Genomic DNA, 16733 nt, shown 5'->3' on the forward strand with positions numbered 1-16733 from the left:
CCCAGGCAGGTCTTGAACCCGCGGGCTCAGGCAATCCACTCACCTCAGCCTTCCAAAGGCACGGGATTACAGGCTGAGCCACTGAGCCCGGTTATGAGTGTTTCAACGTGACTTCTGAAACTTCTGCCGCGCTCTTTCTTGGATCATTCAGTCTGGGGGAAATCCGCCACTATGCTGTGAGGACCCTCCAGCAGCCCTATGGAGAGGTTTGCATGGACAAGACCAGCATCGAACTGCCAGCCATGGGAGCTTCAGTTACCCTGGAGGTGGGACTTCCAGCCCCAGTCAAGCCTTCAGATGACTACAGCCCAGACAGACATCCCCAAAATGCTACCGCATGAGATGTTGCAAGTCAGAACCACCCAGCTAAACCTCTTGTCCATTATTAACACAAAGAAACTGAGTGAAATAACCAATGTTTCTATATAAAGATAGGTGGTATCTCAGACCTTTATTTCAAGGCCTCATTCTGGATTTTTCTGTCCTGTTTTTCCATTGCTCCCATCTTCCCCTTCAGTACTAGAGATGGAGCTTTGTTTCCCAAGTATAAATAAAGTAACTGGGTTCAAATGCTGGAGAAGTTAACAAAAAGTCTTATATTAATTATTTTTATGTTCAATAATAACATTTGCTTCAAAGTCTCTAGAACGTATCCTTAAAGCAAACTGTCTGAAATGTGACTTAAAATGCCCTTGACTCTACTGACCTGTTTCTTAAAAGACTCATATTACAAAGCTACTGTGGTTTTAAATTTATCACAAACAAGGAAAAACTAATCATTATCTCCTTTGCTTGCCAAATTCAAAACTGTAGACTGTGAGATCTAGCGCTGAAATTCAGGCCTGGCCATTAGTGACCTCTAAGTCATTTTTCTCAACTATAAAAATAAATGTTCCATTCTTAAACTACCCACAGCATCCAAGCATTTCTCTTCTAATTTATTCAGCAATCCTGCCCCTGTCTTCTAGTTCTTGGTAAGAATTAGTGAAGATAATTCCATCCCAATTCTAGAGACGTCAACAACAACCCCAATGTCTTTCCTTCTGAACTAGGAAAGCTACAGAATAGGCTTGGGCAGAGCTGCCCAACCTTGGCACTACTGATACTCAGGGTCAGATAATTCTATGTGGTGGACATTGTACTGTGTACTGTGCAACAGTTTCTCTGGCATCTACCCACTAGATGCCAGTAGCACCCTCAGTCCCAGATGTGACAGTCAAAAATGTCTCCAGACATTGCCAAATGTCCCCTGGGGGCAGAATCACCCCGGTTGAGAACAACTGGGCTAGAGGATGGTTGCTAGAAAAAATGGAGTTCCTGGACAGTTCCTGACCTGGAACCCAGTGTAAGGAGGCCTGACACCACCTTCTTGCCTAAACCAACATACAGCAGTCTACAAAGGAGCCCCAGAGGTTCATGTTCCAACTTCTGTGCTGAACATTCCGAGTAGATGGCAGGTTACCCAGCAACCACACATGCTCAAGCCTGTAATACCTCCACCAAAGGGGGAGGCCTCATCTAGGCTCCTGGCTCAAGAAACCTCATCGGTCACTGCCAAGGCAAACCCAGGAGGCCTTGGCAATTCACCCAGGGATAATTTACAACCACCCAAGCGTATCCCCAGTGTGTACTGGGTGGTCCCTTCAGATCTTACCACCCACTCTCCTTTTTGCTCAAATATGACTGGCCTCCCTGACTGACCTAACAAGCCAGGCAAGGCAGTTCCTGCCACTGGGCATTTTTTTTTTTTTTGAGGTGGAGTCTCACTCTGTCACACAGACTGGAGTGCAGTGTCACGTTCATGGCCACTCCAGCGTCGACCTCCTGGGCTCAGGCGATCCCTCCGTCTCAGCCTAGCCTTCCAAGTAGACTATAGGCACACGCCACATGCCCGGCTAATTTTTATTGTTGTTGCTGATTTATTGTAGAGATGAGGTCTCGCCAAGTTGCCCAGGATGCTCTCAAACCTGTGGGTTCAGGCAATCCCCTCACCTCAGCCACCCAAAGTGCTGGGATTACAAGTTTTAGCCACCACGTCTGGCCACCACCGGACATTTTACAGCAACAGCTCCCAGACCAGCTGTCTAAACTATCTCCATTTAGGCCTCTGCTCAAATGTCACCTCTTTACAAACATCTCCAACCACACTATGCAACAGAGCAATCTTTTCAGAGTACTAACCACCCCAAAATACATCCAATATATTTTACTTGCCTAGGAAGATCTGTTCTCCCCTAAAAGCTGCTTGAGGAATTCTTGTCAGTATTCCCAGTGCCCACTCAGCACCTCACACGGTAAATTTGACAGATGTTGATTGAATTAACATGGGAGCTGGCTATTTCTTGCCAAAGCCTGAGGTTCCCCGCACAACCCAAATCCTTCAAATATTTACTTATCCTCCTAGGACCTGGCGCCTCTCCCAACTCTGGGACAGGCAAAAGAGGGTGGGTGAGTGAGTGGGATGGGAGAGGAGGTGTAGCTGCGGCGTTTTGCAGAGAAACTGCTCCGGGGAGGGCGCAACAATGGCGACGGCAGTTTAGCCTGCTGACTGCTCTGAAGGGTCGAGGCCTGAGAGGGCGACCTGAGGCGTCGAGGGCCGAGGAGTACAGGCCAGGGACCAAGGTGGGGGGAGCAGGGACCTCAGGCGCGAAGGCTCGGGGACCACGGACACTGGCTACAAAGGCCAAGACCCCAGGCAGCCGGGCGCCCGGACGTCAGACTGCAAACACAAAGAACTAAGGCACGGAGGCGTGAGGGGAGCGACCCTGAGGCGACGAGCCTGCGGCGCCATTTTGTGACCGCAGAAAGAGCAGTGAAGGAGGTGCGGGCGAGCCCCACGGGGTACCGGTACGCCCCTGCCCCGACCCCCACCCGGAGTCCGACCCCTAGCCGGCCAGGCCTACCCGTGTAGCTCATGGCGGCGGCCAACACAACATCCGAGGACTTGAGCTGCTGCTCTGCTCTTCCGACGCTGCTTTAGCGGCTAGACAACCCGGGCCTCTTCTACACGCACACCCCCGAGCCCCGCCTCCCGACTACATTGGCTCGCGCCAGCCACGACTTCATGCTTATTGGAAACACTCATTGTCTATCTAAGCACCTCCTCATACTAATGGCTAAAGCTGCTGCCAATCTCAGGAGAGCTCCACCCCGTCCCCGCCTCCTCTTAGCCCAAGCCTGCAGTGACTGGCCGAAAGGGGCCGGCAGAGAAGTGGAGTCTTGTAGAATTCGAAGGGGCGGAGCTATGCTCTACGGAATGGCCCGAGGCCCAAAGCGAGGCCGGGAGGGAGGCGCGCTTGTGTCCCGGAGTCCCGCCAGAGGGAGATGGTTCTATGGCGCAGGGCACCGTGGGGATCCCAGCTCTGCTACCGAAGTGCTATGCAAACCTGGGCAACGTCTCTCAAATCTCTAGCCTTCAGCTCCCCAACGAACATGGTGAAGCCATACTGACCTGAGAAGGTTAAAACTAAACACCAAATGAGATGCCGGACACACGTGCAAACATTACATGACAAAATGTATGTAAAAAGTCAGTCCGGTGCCAACTGTACTGAGTAAATGTTGTTTTGTTATTAATCGTTACATAACGATAATATATCTATCTGCATGTTTATACATGTGATAATTGATTGTGTATCATTCAAACGTGCCCTCATACCTATGAAGAGCTTTAAAAAAAAAAAAATAGATAAGAAAACCGAAGCTTGGAATTCATTTACCCAAGGTCCATGACACTTGTGTTAAAATTGGAATTTTGCTTCTAAAACCCTCTTGGTTCATTAGGGACGTCTGAGGTCCTGCAATAGTGCAGCCCGGTACCAGCCTTGTCCTCAGCACCCTCCCTGGATGTATAGGAACCAATGTCAGGGACATCTCATAATTTCTAAGAGGTGACTTGACAGAGCAGTAGACACTGAAATTGGTACTTAATGGATGTTTGTGATAATTTACCAAGCTGTACAAAACCTTTTTGAATGTTTTTTTTTAAAGTATGTTGTGGCTGAATTTTTTTATATTGTCAATTTCTTTAGATGTAATATTGGCTTTTTCTTTGCTTTTTGGGGGTTACTTAATGGATGTTTGTGATAATTTATCAAGCGGTACAATTATGACTTGTACACCTTTTTGAATGTTTTTTTAAAAGTATGTTGTGGCTGAATTTTTTTATATTGTCCATTTCTATAGGTATAATATTGGCTTTTTCTTTGGTTTTTTTTTTTGAGACAGGGTGTCACTCTGTCACCCAGGTTAGAGTGCAGTGGCATGACCATAGCTCACTGCAGCCTCAAACTTCCTGGGCTTAAATGATCCTCTAGCCTGTCTCTGGAGTCTCTGGGATTAGAAGCATGAACCACCACACCTGGCTCATAGTGGCTTTTTTTTTTTTTTTTTTTTAGTTGGGGTCTCACTTTGTCGCCCAGGCTGGAGTGCAGCGGCACACTCACGGCCACCACAGCCTCGACATGCTGGGCTCAGGCGATCCTTCCGCCTCAGCCTTCCAAGTAGCTAGAACTATAGGCATGTGCCACCATTCCTGGCTAATTTTTTGATTTATTGTAGAGATGAGGTCTCACCAATTTGCCCAGACTGGTCTCAAACCTGTGGACTCCCAAAGTACTGGGATTATAGGTGTGAGCCACCACACCTGGCCCTCATAGTGGCATTTTTTTTTCAAGTCCATAGCCTTCAGATAAACATACTTAAGTTACTAAGTAATCAATTGATCTGATGGCCAGGATGTGCTTAACCACAATTCAGAGAGGAAAAGAGAGAACGGGTAGGAGGCGATGGAGGTTATAACTGAAGAGATTGGTCATGAGTCGATAGCTGATGAATAAATGTGGGTTCATTTTTACTGCTTGTTCTACTTTTCTTTTGCTGAACTTCCCATGATAAAATGTTTTAATAACCTGCCCCCCCCAGCTCCCTCCCCCTCCACCATGGGGCTTATGCAGAACTTGTTGCCATATGGGACAGAGCCACTTATGATGTGTTTCCTACGGAACTCCATCCATGAAGCACATAGAGAGCTCTGATTGATGTGCATTCTGGCTTTGGAGTCCATCTCCTTGTCACCCTCTGGGATGCCTGCCTGTCCTCCAAACTAAGGCAGGGCCTAAGGACACCCTTGCTGGATCCTTGTAGGTTTCCTTTATGGCACCATTTCACCCCGACTTGATTTCGTTAACATCCAATGGCTTTGCAGAGCGAGCAGCCCAAAGGCTAAGACTGCACTGCCTGAGACAGCAGAATGGCTTAAGAACACAAGGACTGGCTCATAAGTTTTAGGAAAAGATCCCTCTGTTGACAAGGACTGTAGATGATCCTTGACAAGGACACATACAGCCATCACTTCACTGCATGATGGGTGGGAAGGGCATCCTATGTGACTTTACAAGCTCTTGTATATTTGAACTTTTTAAAAAATCTAGCCTTATCGCTTTTATAGTCTTAAACTGATTTATAAGCAGTTGGATGAGAAAAAAACACCTCTGGGAAGTGCCCTCTGCACTTGCTAAGACTTGGATAGACCCACTCACAGTGGGGGACAGACGGAAGTTGTCAAGGTCTCCCATCACCAGGCAGGATGTGTGTCCTGACCCCACAGAAGGAAAGTCAAGCACGTGGGCCAAAACTACCCTTGTGGGTGTGTTACTGCAGTTGTTAACCCCACCTTCCCAGGCAAGAGTAAGATGGGGGCCCAGGAAAACAGGGTAGGGGGTAGAGGAGTCCCCTGCTGTCCACACCCCATGAGGTCATTCCCACTTTCCAACACTTGGCCGTTTAGTGAAAACAATGAGTTGAAAAACCACATGCAATAAACAAGAAGGAGCAGCCAACAAAATCTCTTAAAAATCTCAGAAATGTTCAATAAACATTTGCAGAGTGAGAAAATAAATAACATCGCAAAGGAGTCAGTGGCTCCTTTCTCCCTCATGTTACTTGGGTTCAGGGTGCATGTTGTCTAACTAGAAGTCACATGTCTCAAAGGCAGGCGAGTCCCAGCTCTCTGCACCTTTGCAGTACCCCCCCCAATGCTCCCAGTAGCTGTGGGCTTGTCCCTCCTCCCGCAGGTCCCTGACACACTCACTGGTCAGCTCCTGCCCACAGTAAGTTCATCTAGCCTCAACTGATTCTTGATCCTGGCTCCCCTCCCAGACAGGCCACCCAGAGCCCTGGTTCCTCTGCTCATTGATGCCACTGCACCAGCTGGCCAGAGCCCCCCACCAGCCATGGCATCGAGGGCCAATAGCTGGGAACTTGGGCCCATCCCCAGCTGTGTCTGGAACTTGGGCCCATCCCCAGCTGTGTCTGGTCGGCTTGGCGGCCAACGGAAAACCCAGGGCCTCCAGGGCTCTGGTTGGAGGAGGCCCGATCCCAGCCCCAGCTGCCAGCCAATGCCAGCCTGTCCACTCGACAGAAAAACACACGCTGGCCGCCTGCCCCGGGGTGTTTCCAGAAGAGAAATTTAATCTAATTTACATACTTCTAGGTACATCAATAACCAAAATGTGGCCACTGAAAAAAGTTAAAAGGTCAATCAGCTCCCGGTTTCTAGCTGGCCCAGGATTGCAAAATAAAAAGATCCACGTTCCTTATTCTCTACACAAAACGCGTTTTTAAAAAAGTGAAAGGTCTAGGGAGCTATACATAGAAAGCAACAGTGAAAAGGGGAAGGGGGGCAGGAGTGGGGGAGGAGAGTCCCACCCCCCACCCCACCCTCCCAGGCCCTGGAGCCCCTGAGGCTCTTGAGAGGCCTTGACATGGCAGGAGGCAGCTGTCAGCTCTGAGCTCTTCCCAGCTGGGAAGGCCCCTCTGGTGGGGCAGCCAACAAGGATTTCCGTGGCATTGTGGGCTCAGTGGGGGGCTCCCGGGCCCCATCGGGCCCCACAGAGGGAGCGTAGCTTCCCCTGAGCAAGCACCGTGGCATGATGTGGTCATGGTCGCTCAACTCGGGAACTGGGGGGCTGGGGCAGATCCCAAGTCTCACGAGGTGCGTGTGTGTGTGTTCGCATGTACATGCGTTTGAGAGGATATTCATGGGGGTGAGAGGGAACCAGAACAGGGGTCTTTGGGGTCTTTGCAAATGGCCACGGATGGCAGACATAGCCCTGCCTGGCTGCTAGAGTGCTATCGGGGAGTGCCATCCTCCCCTGTGACCGGATCGGCTGCCACCAGAGACCTGGCTGCTGCCCCTGCTGGACCAGGTGGGCATGGGCTGAAGGAAGACACCCTGTGGCCCCAGAGTCCTCAGGCTGGGGGAAGGGCAGCTAGCTGGCTCCCGGCACCCCGGCTGTAGTGTGCCCGGCCCCCAAGGGGTGCCGGTTTGAGGTTTTGGCTTGCTCCTTTGGAAACGGAAAAGACAGAGGGAAAAGAGGGAAGAGGACACGGAAGAGGAAGAAGAGGAGACAGAGGTGGGACAAGAGGGGATCTGGAATGTTTTTGTGTTAGGGAGCCTCTGCCACCGCTGTCTGTGCCTGCGGGGCCGGGGACTCCTCAGGTGGAGGGTCTGCTTTGGAGAAATTCATCTCCAGGATGTGCCGCTGTAAGTGCCGCACCCACTCTTCCTGGATGGAGAGAGGGCCCTGGAATTCCACCTCACAGAATCTGCAACAGGAAAGAGAGAGAGAGGAAGTGGCCACTACCATGAGGAGAGGCAAAAACATAGCCTTGCCTGCATCCCTGGGCACACCTGCTGCTACTCAATGTGGATAGGGCAAGCTCCGGATGTGAGGGAAGAGGACCCAGAAATCGATGTTTCCCTAAGCACAGCCACTTCCACCCACCACAGGGTCTTGGCAGGATCTCATGGAGACTCCTGCCTCTATGTTCAGGGATATCACTGGTATTGAGTAGGGGTCATCCTGCTTCCCAAGTACCTCTACCATCTGACTGATGCATATGATCTGATATGGCAGAGGGCACAGAGAAGAACGTTGGCCTCACAGCACAGGGGCCTAGAGCCAGAGCTCCATGGCTTCAGGGACTTGGGGTTGAATCCTACTACTAACCTGACCTGTGTGGTCTGAGGCGAGTCACCTCACATCTCAGAGTCTCAGTTTCCTCGTCTCCGACATACTTAAAAGACTTCAGTAAGAATTAACTAAGACCTGTATTTTTCTTAGTCAGCCAAACACTAGCTGAGTGCTTACCATGTGCCAGGCCCAGCTCTGAATGGTTTAAAAATATGGAAGGCTAGTCCAGGCATGGTGGCTCATGCCTATAATCCCAGAGGAGAGAGGATTGCCTGAGCCCATGGGTTTGAGACCAGCCTGGGCAACTTGGTAAGACGTCATCTCCACAATAAATTAAAAAATAATTAGCTGGGCGTGGTGGCACATGCCTGTAGTTCCAGCTACTTGGAAGGCTGAGACGGAAGGATCACCTGAGCCCAGCAGGTTGAGGCTGCAGTGGCTGTGAGCATGCCACTGTACTCCAGCCTGGGTGACAGAGTGAGAACTCCAACTCAAAAAAATTAATAAATAAATAAAACTCATTTAGTTCTCATAATAAATCTAATGGGTAAGTCTGTTATCAACCTTGTTTTATTGGTGGAAAAATTGAGGTATGGAGTAGGTAAGTCCTTGCCTGAGGTCACTAAACTAGTAAATGTCAGAGCGGGCTACAAAGTTCAGAGTGTCAGCTCTTAACCTGGACTCAGTGATACCCAAGGGCAGCCCTGAGGCAACACCTTTGAGCCCCCACCAGACCCTGTCCTGTTCCAAGACCCCGGGTGGCCAAGGCCCATACAGGTGGTCCTTAACTCCCCAAGGGGCAGCGTACCTGCACTTGAGGGTGTAGATGTTGCCAACAAACTTGACGAGTGATGTCTGAGGGGGCCGGGGCACCAGCGAGGGGACCGGCCGGACGCGGGGTGGTGGTTGCCGCACCTCCTCCAGTTTTTGTTGCAGGTCATTGGCCTCCTCACCCCCCCGGGCCGCAGAAGCATCTGGAGGGCGGGCTTGTCGGCGCTCAAATTCTAAGGTGGGGAGAGAGACCAGAGATAAGCATGAAGGCCAGGGCCCTGGGCCAGCAAGGGGCAGACACTGCAGGAACTTCTAAGACAAGACTTAGACACCACCTGGACCAGATGGTGGATGGACAAATGAATAGGTGAGCAATCCAAAAAGCAACTAAAAGGCCAAGCACAGTAGAGAGCCAGGTGGGTGGCCAGGTAGGCCTGGCAAGTGTCCGCCACCCTCCCAACCCTCCTGCACTAGCACTCACTGTTGATGTTCTGCCGCTGGTACTCCTCGGCCTTCACAGTGCCTGGTGGGCTGGCTGCCAGAGGCCGCTCACCACCATCAGCTGCCCGGCCGGCCTCAGGGCCTGGCTCCCCACCAGCACCGCGGCCAACCATGGCCAGGCCCCCAGGTGCCAGCCCCAGGGGTGGCCGCTTGTCACCATCACGACCATGGCCGGCACTGCGGAACTTCTTGGTGAAGGGGCGGCCACCCTGGATGTAGCTGCGGTAGGCGCCCACCTTCTGGGGCCGGTGTTTGATCCACTCGCTCAACGTCTCGATGGGCGAGCCGTTGACGCACCACTCGGTCACGCCGAACTGCCGCAGGTGTGCCCGTGCATGGCTGGCCAGAGCCTTACGGTTTTCAAAGTAGAGGCCACACAGCTCACAGCAGGCCTCAGTGGCTGCGGGGTGGAGGGGGTGCTGCTGAGCCACAGCCCGAATGGGGCAGGTGTACCCAGATGGCCCTGCCCAGGCTGGGAGCCAATCCCACCTCCCACAGGGACCCTGCCACAGGGGCCCCACTTAGGGTCAGTGTGCACACTCGCGGCTCTGCCCGGCCCTGCAGGCCCTGGCAAATGCCCTCCCAGGACCCTGCCACCCGCTGCTTACAGGAGTGGGAGGTCTTCTCGTGGAGGGTCTTTGCCTTGAAGGGCAGTTCAGTCTGGATGTAGGTCTTGGCCTTGACCTCTGCTGGGAGGAGGCGGTCCTCCTGCAGGGGTCGTTTGGCTGCCACTGAACCCAGGTAGCCAGTGGCTGAGGGTTTGGCCCCAGTGATAGGCGTCAGGCTGAGCTCACGGGGAACCTGGGCTGGGCCTGCACCTGGCTTGCCTGGCCGGCTAACCAGGGGTGACAGTGGCAATGGGGACTGCAGGGGCCCAGGACCCACTGTGGGGGGCCCATCCTCAGCCAGGGCAGGGGCAAGGTCTCCAGCTGGCGGCTCCTTCTTGATGAGACACGGCTTGGACTTCTTCTTGAGGATCTCCCGCAGCGTGTCGATGGGTGAGCCGTTGACGGACCACTCAGTCACGCCCATCTGCCGCAGGTGGGAGCGGGCGTGGCTGGACAGGCCCTTGCGGTTCTCGAAGAACTCACCGCAGAATTCGCAGCGGATGTCGCGCACTGGCTCTGCCCGGGACGCTGCAGGGGGTCCAGGGTAGGGGAAAGGAGGAGAAGGAGGAGGAGAAGGAGGCAGCGGCTGCGGGCAGGAAGCCTCCAAGCTCAAGGCCCGTATCAGTGCCAACTGCTTAGCTACCCCTATCCACACCTCTAGACAGACCCCAAGGACCTGCTACCTCATCTGGGTCTCCAGTGGCCCTTGTGTACACCTGGTCCTTCTGCTTGTTCTGTCACCTCAAATTCTAGCTGATTTCATAACATCTCCCTGTGTGACCCTGGGCAAGCCATGTTCCCTCTGTGAGCCTCAGTTTCCTCCTCTGCAAAATGGAGATGAAAACCTCCACTTCCCAGCATTACTGGGACAGTCTAAAATGGGAACAACTCAGAGCATGTGGCACAGAGCCAGCATGTGATATACGTGAGCTCTAAGGCAGAACCTGGGCAACCCTCACCTGCTCCGCACACAGTAGGCATTCAACCAACCTGAGCAGAATGAACACAGAGACGGTGCAGCAGCAAGTGGCAGTGACATTACAACTACTGTATACAGAGTTTTCTGTAACCAGGTGCTGTGCTCAGTGCTTTTCCCACTTAATCCTCAAGAAAACCATAGTTGGGACTCTGCTGATCTCCACTTTACAAATAAGGAAACTTGCCCAAGGTCACATATTGCTAGACTGCGAAGGAACAGACATCTGGACTCAAACGTGACTCTAAATGTCAAGCACTTAATTACCAAGAATGCCAGAAAGACAGTTCAGACATCTGCTGCCAGTCCCTACACTCCTGCCCACAGAGACATCACTAATTGGTCCCTGTAGTTTTTCTCCCTAAGGAGTCTGGTTGGCAGCCACTACCAATCGACCAAAGATGGTACAAGAAACAAAATGTTTGCCATTGCTGAAAGACACAATTTTACCTCCCTGCTCAAGCCACAGCTCAGTTGCAGGGTCTGCGTAGCAGGAATGCACAGCTAGCCCTTTGTCCTCTGGACCTCTGTATCCTCCCTTCCATTTCAACCCTCAGCCCTCAGGATACCACTGAGGGAAGGCAGGGAGGAGAGCCCTCAAACTTTTCTCCCTGCCTGGTCGCAGGGTCACACTTACACAGGTTCAGGGGTGTCATGTCTTCCCGCGGTGCACCCCAGGGACCCTCAGATGGGTGTGGCTCCCCATGAAGGGCCCCTGGCAGCATCTCCCGCTTGATCTCCACCCTCATTTGTTCAGGCTTCAGCTTCTTGGGCAGGGAGGGTGTGGCCAGACCTGGAAACATCTTCCGGGCCGTGGGAGGAGAGGCAGTTGGTGAGTGGCCCAGGGGACTGCCTGGTGGCGGTGGTAGCTTCTTGGCCAGGGGTGAGATGTGAAGGTCCGAGGGGCTGCGGGCTTCTAGTGAGCTGCCAGGACCTCCGCTGCCCATCACCTTGGCCAGGGCTTTTGGGCTGGGCCCTGGCGGGTTAGGGGGTCCACCAGGCCGAGACTGGGTCCGTCTCTTCAGGATTTCCCGCAGCGTGTCGATGGGTGAGCCATTGACATACCACTCGGTCACGCCCATCTGCCGCAGGTGGGAGCGTGCGTGGCTTGAGAGGCCCTTTCGGTTCTCGAAGAACTCGCCGCAGAACTCACAGCGGATGTCTCGTGCTGGCTCTGGGCCCGAGGCTGCAGCAGGAGAAAGGCACAGTTAGCATCCTGGAATCGCTAGCACAATCGCTTGCAGAAGTGTCCTGGTCAGCTGGGCGTGGGTAGCAGCACACCCTCAGGCTAAGGTGGTGGTGAAGGGCAAGTGCAAGCGAGGGAGCTGAGGAGTGGGGCAGGGGCCAGACACCCAGCAGGAGCAAGGGAGGCTCCAGAGAGCACATGGGCCCTTGGTCCTAGCAGAGGAGGGCGGAACCAAGACACCACGGCTTTTCAAGTCCCAAACAAGGACAAGGGGGCAGGAGGACAGCCGAGGTGCCATGTGCACTCTGGACCAGGGGCAGATGTGGGCACCCTGCACACCAAAAGGCAGGATCCCGCTCCTTGGCCTTCATTCTCAGGGAGGGTTACAGTCATGGAGGTCAAAGGCCAAGAGAGAGGACTTAGCAGCCCACTGCCAACAAGATCTCGGGGTAGAACTGGCCCACTGCCAAGGACCCCTGTCTATTCCCTGCCCCAGCAGGGAGGGAGCAGCGACCCCCCCGGGAGGGGCTCCAGGGCCCGCAGGGAGGAGGGGGCGGCTGAAGCGAGAACCTACAGAGGTTGAGAGGAGACGGCTCCACATCAGAGGCCCAGAAAATGCCGGCGGCTGCGGCGGCCGAGAGGTCCTGCTTCCCCCAGGGGCTGGCCAAACCCGCGGCCTTCAGCTTGGCCTTCTTGGCCGGCGGTGGGGGGGGGAGCAAGGAGAGGGCCGCAGAGGCGGGAGGAGGCCGCCCCAGCTGGGCCAGGGCGCCGCGCCCGGGTGGGAGGCGGATCTGGACGCCGTCCCTCCTGATGAGCCCGTGGAGCACGTCTATGGGGGATCCCTTGGCGTCCGGGTCGCTGACGCCCAGGTGGCGCAGGTGGGCACGGGCGTGGCTGGACAGGCCCTTGCGGGTCTCAAACCAGGCACCGCACAGCTGGCAGTCCAGCTCTCTGCCCCCGTCACTATCTAAAGCTGCGGAGACAAAACACAGGGGGGCGTTTCACGGCCGCCACCTTGGCTGGCCCTGGGGGACTGAGGCAGGAGGGTCTGGTGTGATTCTCGGCTGCCCGGGCAGTGTGAGGGTCCAAGACTCATGCTGCGATTTCTTTTGAGTGGTTCTAGGAAGCAGGATGTCCTCTTCCCTGCCTAGTCCTTTGGCACCAAGGGGAGTGTGGAGAACTCAAGGAAGTGGGTGGACAGACAGTGACCAAATTCCAGTGGCAAAACTGGACATTCCCAGGCCCTCTCCCCTGGGACCCCTGCTCCGGGAGATGTGTGGGGCAGATGGTGGTTGCTGGGCACCATGCAGCCAAGGGCACACTTCCTCAGGGCCCTGCTGCTGGAAGCACAGCAGACACCATGGAAGCAACTTCAAGGGATAGGGGAGCTCCACTGGGCTGACCCTGGGGTCAACCCCAGACTCTAAGGCCCACGGAGGTATAGGAAAGCCTGATGTTCTAAGGGACAGCCTTGTTAAACCTGCTCATTGCACCTGCAGGGTTTCCTCCCAAACTCTACCTATCAAGCCCATCAGCAGCCCAGGAGGTAAGAGGCTCCAACCCCAGGCAGGGAGAGGGAGAGGGAGAGGGAGAGGGAGAGGGAGAGCGAGAGCGTACCAGAGCGAGAGAGAGAGAACGAGAGCGAGCGAGCGAGAAAGAGAGAAAGAGCGAGTGAGAGTGAGGAGAGAGCAAGAACTGCCTCTGCATGGATGGCCAGGAAGACGTGAAGGCAGGGACAACTACAGGCACCTCCTGTGAGATGGACCACCTGTCTACCTGCAGGACCCAAGATGCCTGGAGCTCCCACTGGGGAAGCCAAACCCATGGGAGCCCTGGTCACCCTCTGTCCCCACCCTCAGGTCCAGAGTAGGTCAAGAGCTGGCCCTCAGTGGTGATGACCCTGGCAGGCTCAGCAGCCACAGTCAGGTGTCCAGGGGAAAATCAGCAAAGGAAAGTAAGAGACAGACAACCATATGCAAGGCAACCCAACAGGAGATGCAGAGCCCAACCAATACTGTGACCCAGCTGACCCAGAACATGGGGGATGCAGTCCTCATTGCCCTCATACTGGGCCCTATAGCCCGACCTAAGGCCCCTATCCCTCCCAGTGCTGGGACTTCCCTCAACTCCCAGGACCCACACTCACTGAGGTTCAAGGGTCCCTCATCCTCAGACTGAGGCCACTGTGCCTTTGGGGAGGCTGGCCGGGGGCTCAGGGATAGCTGGGGGCTCTTGTCCTCAGGATTCTTGGGGGTAGGAGAGCCCGCCAGGGCCAGCGATGCCTTCTTGAGGAGCGGAGAACTGGGTGGGTGGCCCAGGCCCTTGGCTGAGAAGCCAGGAGGTGACTTGATGGCTTTGTTGACAGCCGGTGCATCCAAGGGCTTGGCCAGGGTGAGCAGGCTGGGCCGGGGGCCCCCGGAGACCACCTCCTTCAGTGAGCTGGACTTCTTAGCCAGACCTGGGGGCAGCCCAAGGTGAGCGTCGGGCAGGCCCTTCTGCTTCACAAGCTCATAGAGGAGGTCGATGGGCGCACCGCTGCTCTCCGACTCCGCTACTCCCAGCTGCCGCAGGTGGGAGCGCGCGTGGCTGGACAGGCCCTTGCGGGTCTCAAAGCAGGCACCGCAGACCTCGCAGGTGGTCAGGCTCTGGGCTGGAGGGTGACATGGGGGCCGGGAGAGCAGGCTGTGAGGCCCGAGGCCTGGCTCTCCCACTTTTCCTCCTCGTGGGGTCCCAATCACCCAGGCTCTGTGGAAGTGTTTTGCTTCCACCGACCCCGCCCCCATCCCTGATCCTCCCAATGACCTTAATGAGGCAAGGATTAGCCTGTCTGGTTTACAAATAAGGAAACTGAGGCTCAGAGAAGGGAAAAGTTGTGCCTAAGGTTACACAGCAGGAGGCAGAGCCCTTCTATGACCCAGGCACTGGGACACCTTTTAGAACTCTGATCTTCCAGGTCCCCTGGCAAGAAAGTCACAAATGCTGAACTGCCAGCCACACACGTCACTGAGCTAAGTTCTAGCCACCCTCTGTGGCTCAACACATGCCCTAAATGCTGGTTTGGAGCCCCAACCACAGTCTCTGTACTTTCCTGCACCCTCTCCTACAGAGCCCTTATCTCTGCTTATCTGCTCCTCTGCCTCCCTGTACCCCAACAGTAAAGGCCAGGTTCATTTTGCCCTTCCATACCCCTTGGGTCTACTCAACAACAACCTCAGGATCAATGGGCATCACATGCGAAATCACATAGCTAACAGGGGTCATGGTCGGTGAATGAACCGGGTCAGAGTGTGAGCTCTTGACCACCATGCCCACTGCTTTTCTGGATGCCATCCCCTCACCCAGTGAGGGTGGAGCTCAGATCTCTGCAGAAGTTCGAGAGGGAAGACAGCTGGGTGTCAACTTTGGTACTTCAAGGTGCCCAAGAGGAAGCTGGGGCCAACCTAGACCCCTACATTAGCCCCCAGGCTCAAGAGCACAAGTGCGAATATGACTAGCCTGGCTCGCATCTCCCACCATGCCACCTGAGCCACTCACCCTTGAGGTCCGGCAGCTCCTGTTTGCTGCCATGAGGAACCTCTGCAGCCACTTTGCTGCTCAGCCGACTGGCCACCTGTTCCAGGGCCCCAGAGATAGGCAGGCTCTTCTTAGGGAGCGGGGGGGAGCCCAAGTCCATGGTCACCATTGCGTTTTCCTCAGAACCCAGGCCTGTGGAGTTGGGGAGACAAGCTCAGCCCTGGTGAGATTCAGGCTGCCTACCCACAGAAGAACTGAGAGAATGGCCCTTCTTCATCTTTTGTGCCTGCTCTCACTCTGGGAAGCGGCTCACACCAGGAAAGCTGAGGCCCCACTCATAATCCTCAGCACTAGTGTAACACAGGGACACTGAGGCTGCCCAGACAGCAGAGGTTAGTAGCAGTTTCAGGTTAGAAGACGCAATGCAAGTCTGAATCAAGACTCTCATCCTGGGGGACCTCAGAGAAAAGATCTCTCTGGGCAAAACTTGTGAGGGGGAACTACTGTCCATCTTGAGGGAGAGGGTGGGGGCAGTCAGAAGGGAGATTCAACAAAAGAAGACCAGGGTCAGGAGGCTAGAGAGGCCACACAGAGGTAGGGAGCCAAGGAAAGGGAGGTGGCTCCGCAGGACTTGTTAGGAATCTCCACCAGACGATACAGCTAGGGCTGGGACCGCATACACAGTAGGGGACCTAGGGGACTGGGAGTGGTCTACTCATTACAAACTGAGCCCTAAGTGGGGTAAAGTGAGAACCTGGAGCCTGGACGAGTTAGGGACAGGGAGAGTGGGAACCACAGAACTTTGTGTGAAGTTTCTAAGGCATGTATCAGGTCAGGAAGCTCCCCTGAGTGAGGAGCATGAGGGCAGAAGGAATAAGGGTGAATTTTCATGGTCTAATTTTCCACAAAAAGGGGAAGCCTGTTGAGCCCCAAAGTTAGAGTTCAGAGCATGGCGTGGGCTCTGAGGATGAAGGAACTGTGTGTCAGAGGAGAACTTGGAAGCGCGCGGTGGAATGTGATGGGGCAGAGTGCCGGGAAGGTCCCCTGCTCAGTTTGAGTCCCACAGAGGCAAGAAGTAGGCACCGGGGACTGGGACACCGAGGACTTTGTCAAAGTCTCCGGGTAGGGTGGGTGCGTCTGTCAGATCCGGCAGAGCCGAAGTGAGTTTCCGCGCTGTGCGGGCCGGAACCGTGTCGCGGGAC

At 54.6% G+C, this 16733-nt stretch overlaps 2 protein-coding genes across 3 annotated transcripts in view; both read right to left on the reverse strand.

The window, feature by feature from the left end:
• The window catches only part of AKAP8L (A-kinase anchoring protein 8 like), a 36414-nt gene extending 33367 nt beyond the window's left edge, over positions 1 to 3047 (reverse strand). The window contains exon 1 of one of the 2 annotated variants that reach the window (XM_008058411.1): positions 2904 to 3047. In XM_008058411.1, coding sequence (XP_008056602.1) covers positions 2904 to 2916 — 13 coding nt within the window. In that variant the 5' untranslated portion in view covers positions 2917 to 3047. The remainder of the gene's footprint in view (positions 1 to 2903) is intronic. The other variant, XM_021712448.1, reaches the window with a different exon arrangement.
• Positions 3048 to 6444: 3397 nt separating this feature from the next.
• The window catches only part of WIZ (widely interspaced zinc finger motifs), an 11105-nt gene continuing 816 nt past the window's right edge, over positions 6445 to 16733 (reverse strand). The window contains exons 2-9 of the mRNA XM_008058421.2: positions 15553 to 15723; positions 14165 to 14668; positions 12593 to 12991; positions 11470 to 12018; positions 9857 to 10384; positions 9229 to 9648; positions 8785 to 8980; positions 6445 to 7608 (exon numbers count right to left, since the gene is read on the reverse strand). Coding sequence (XP_008056612.2) covers positions 7449 to 7608; positions 8785 to 8980; positions 9229 to 9648; positions 9857 to 10384; positions 11470 to 12018; positions 12593 to 12991; positions 14165 to 14668; positions 15553 to 15723 — 2927 coding nt within the window. The 3' untranslated portion in view covers positions 6445 to 7448. The remainder of the gene's footprint in view (positions 7609 to 8784; positions 8981 to 9228; positions 9649 to 9856; positions 10385 to 11469; positions 12019 to 12592; positions 12992 to 14164; positions 14669 to 15552; positions 15724 to 16733) is intronic.

The sequence above is a fragment of the Carlito syrichta genome, unplaced genomic scaffold, assembly GCF_000164805.1.
Source record: "Carlito syrichta isolate Samal-C Ts95f unplaced genomic scaffold, Tarsius_syrichta-2.0.1 Scaffold89767, whole genome shotgun sequence".
NCBI lineage: Eukaryota > Metazoa > Chordata > Mammalia > Primates > Tarsiidae > Carlito > Carlito syrichta.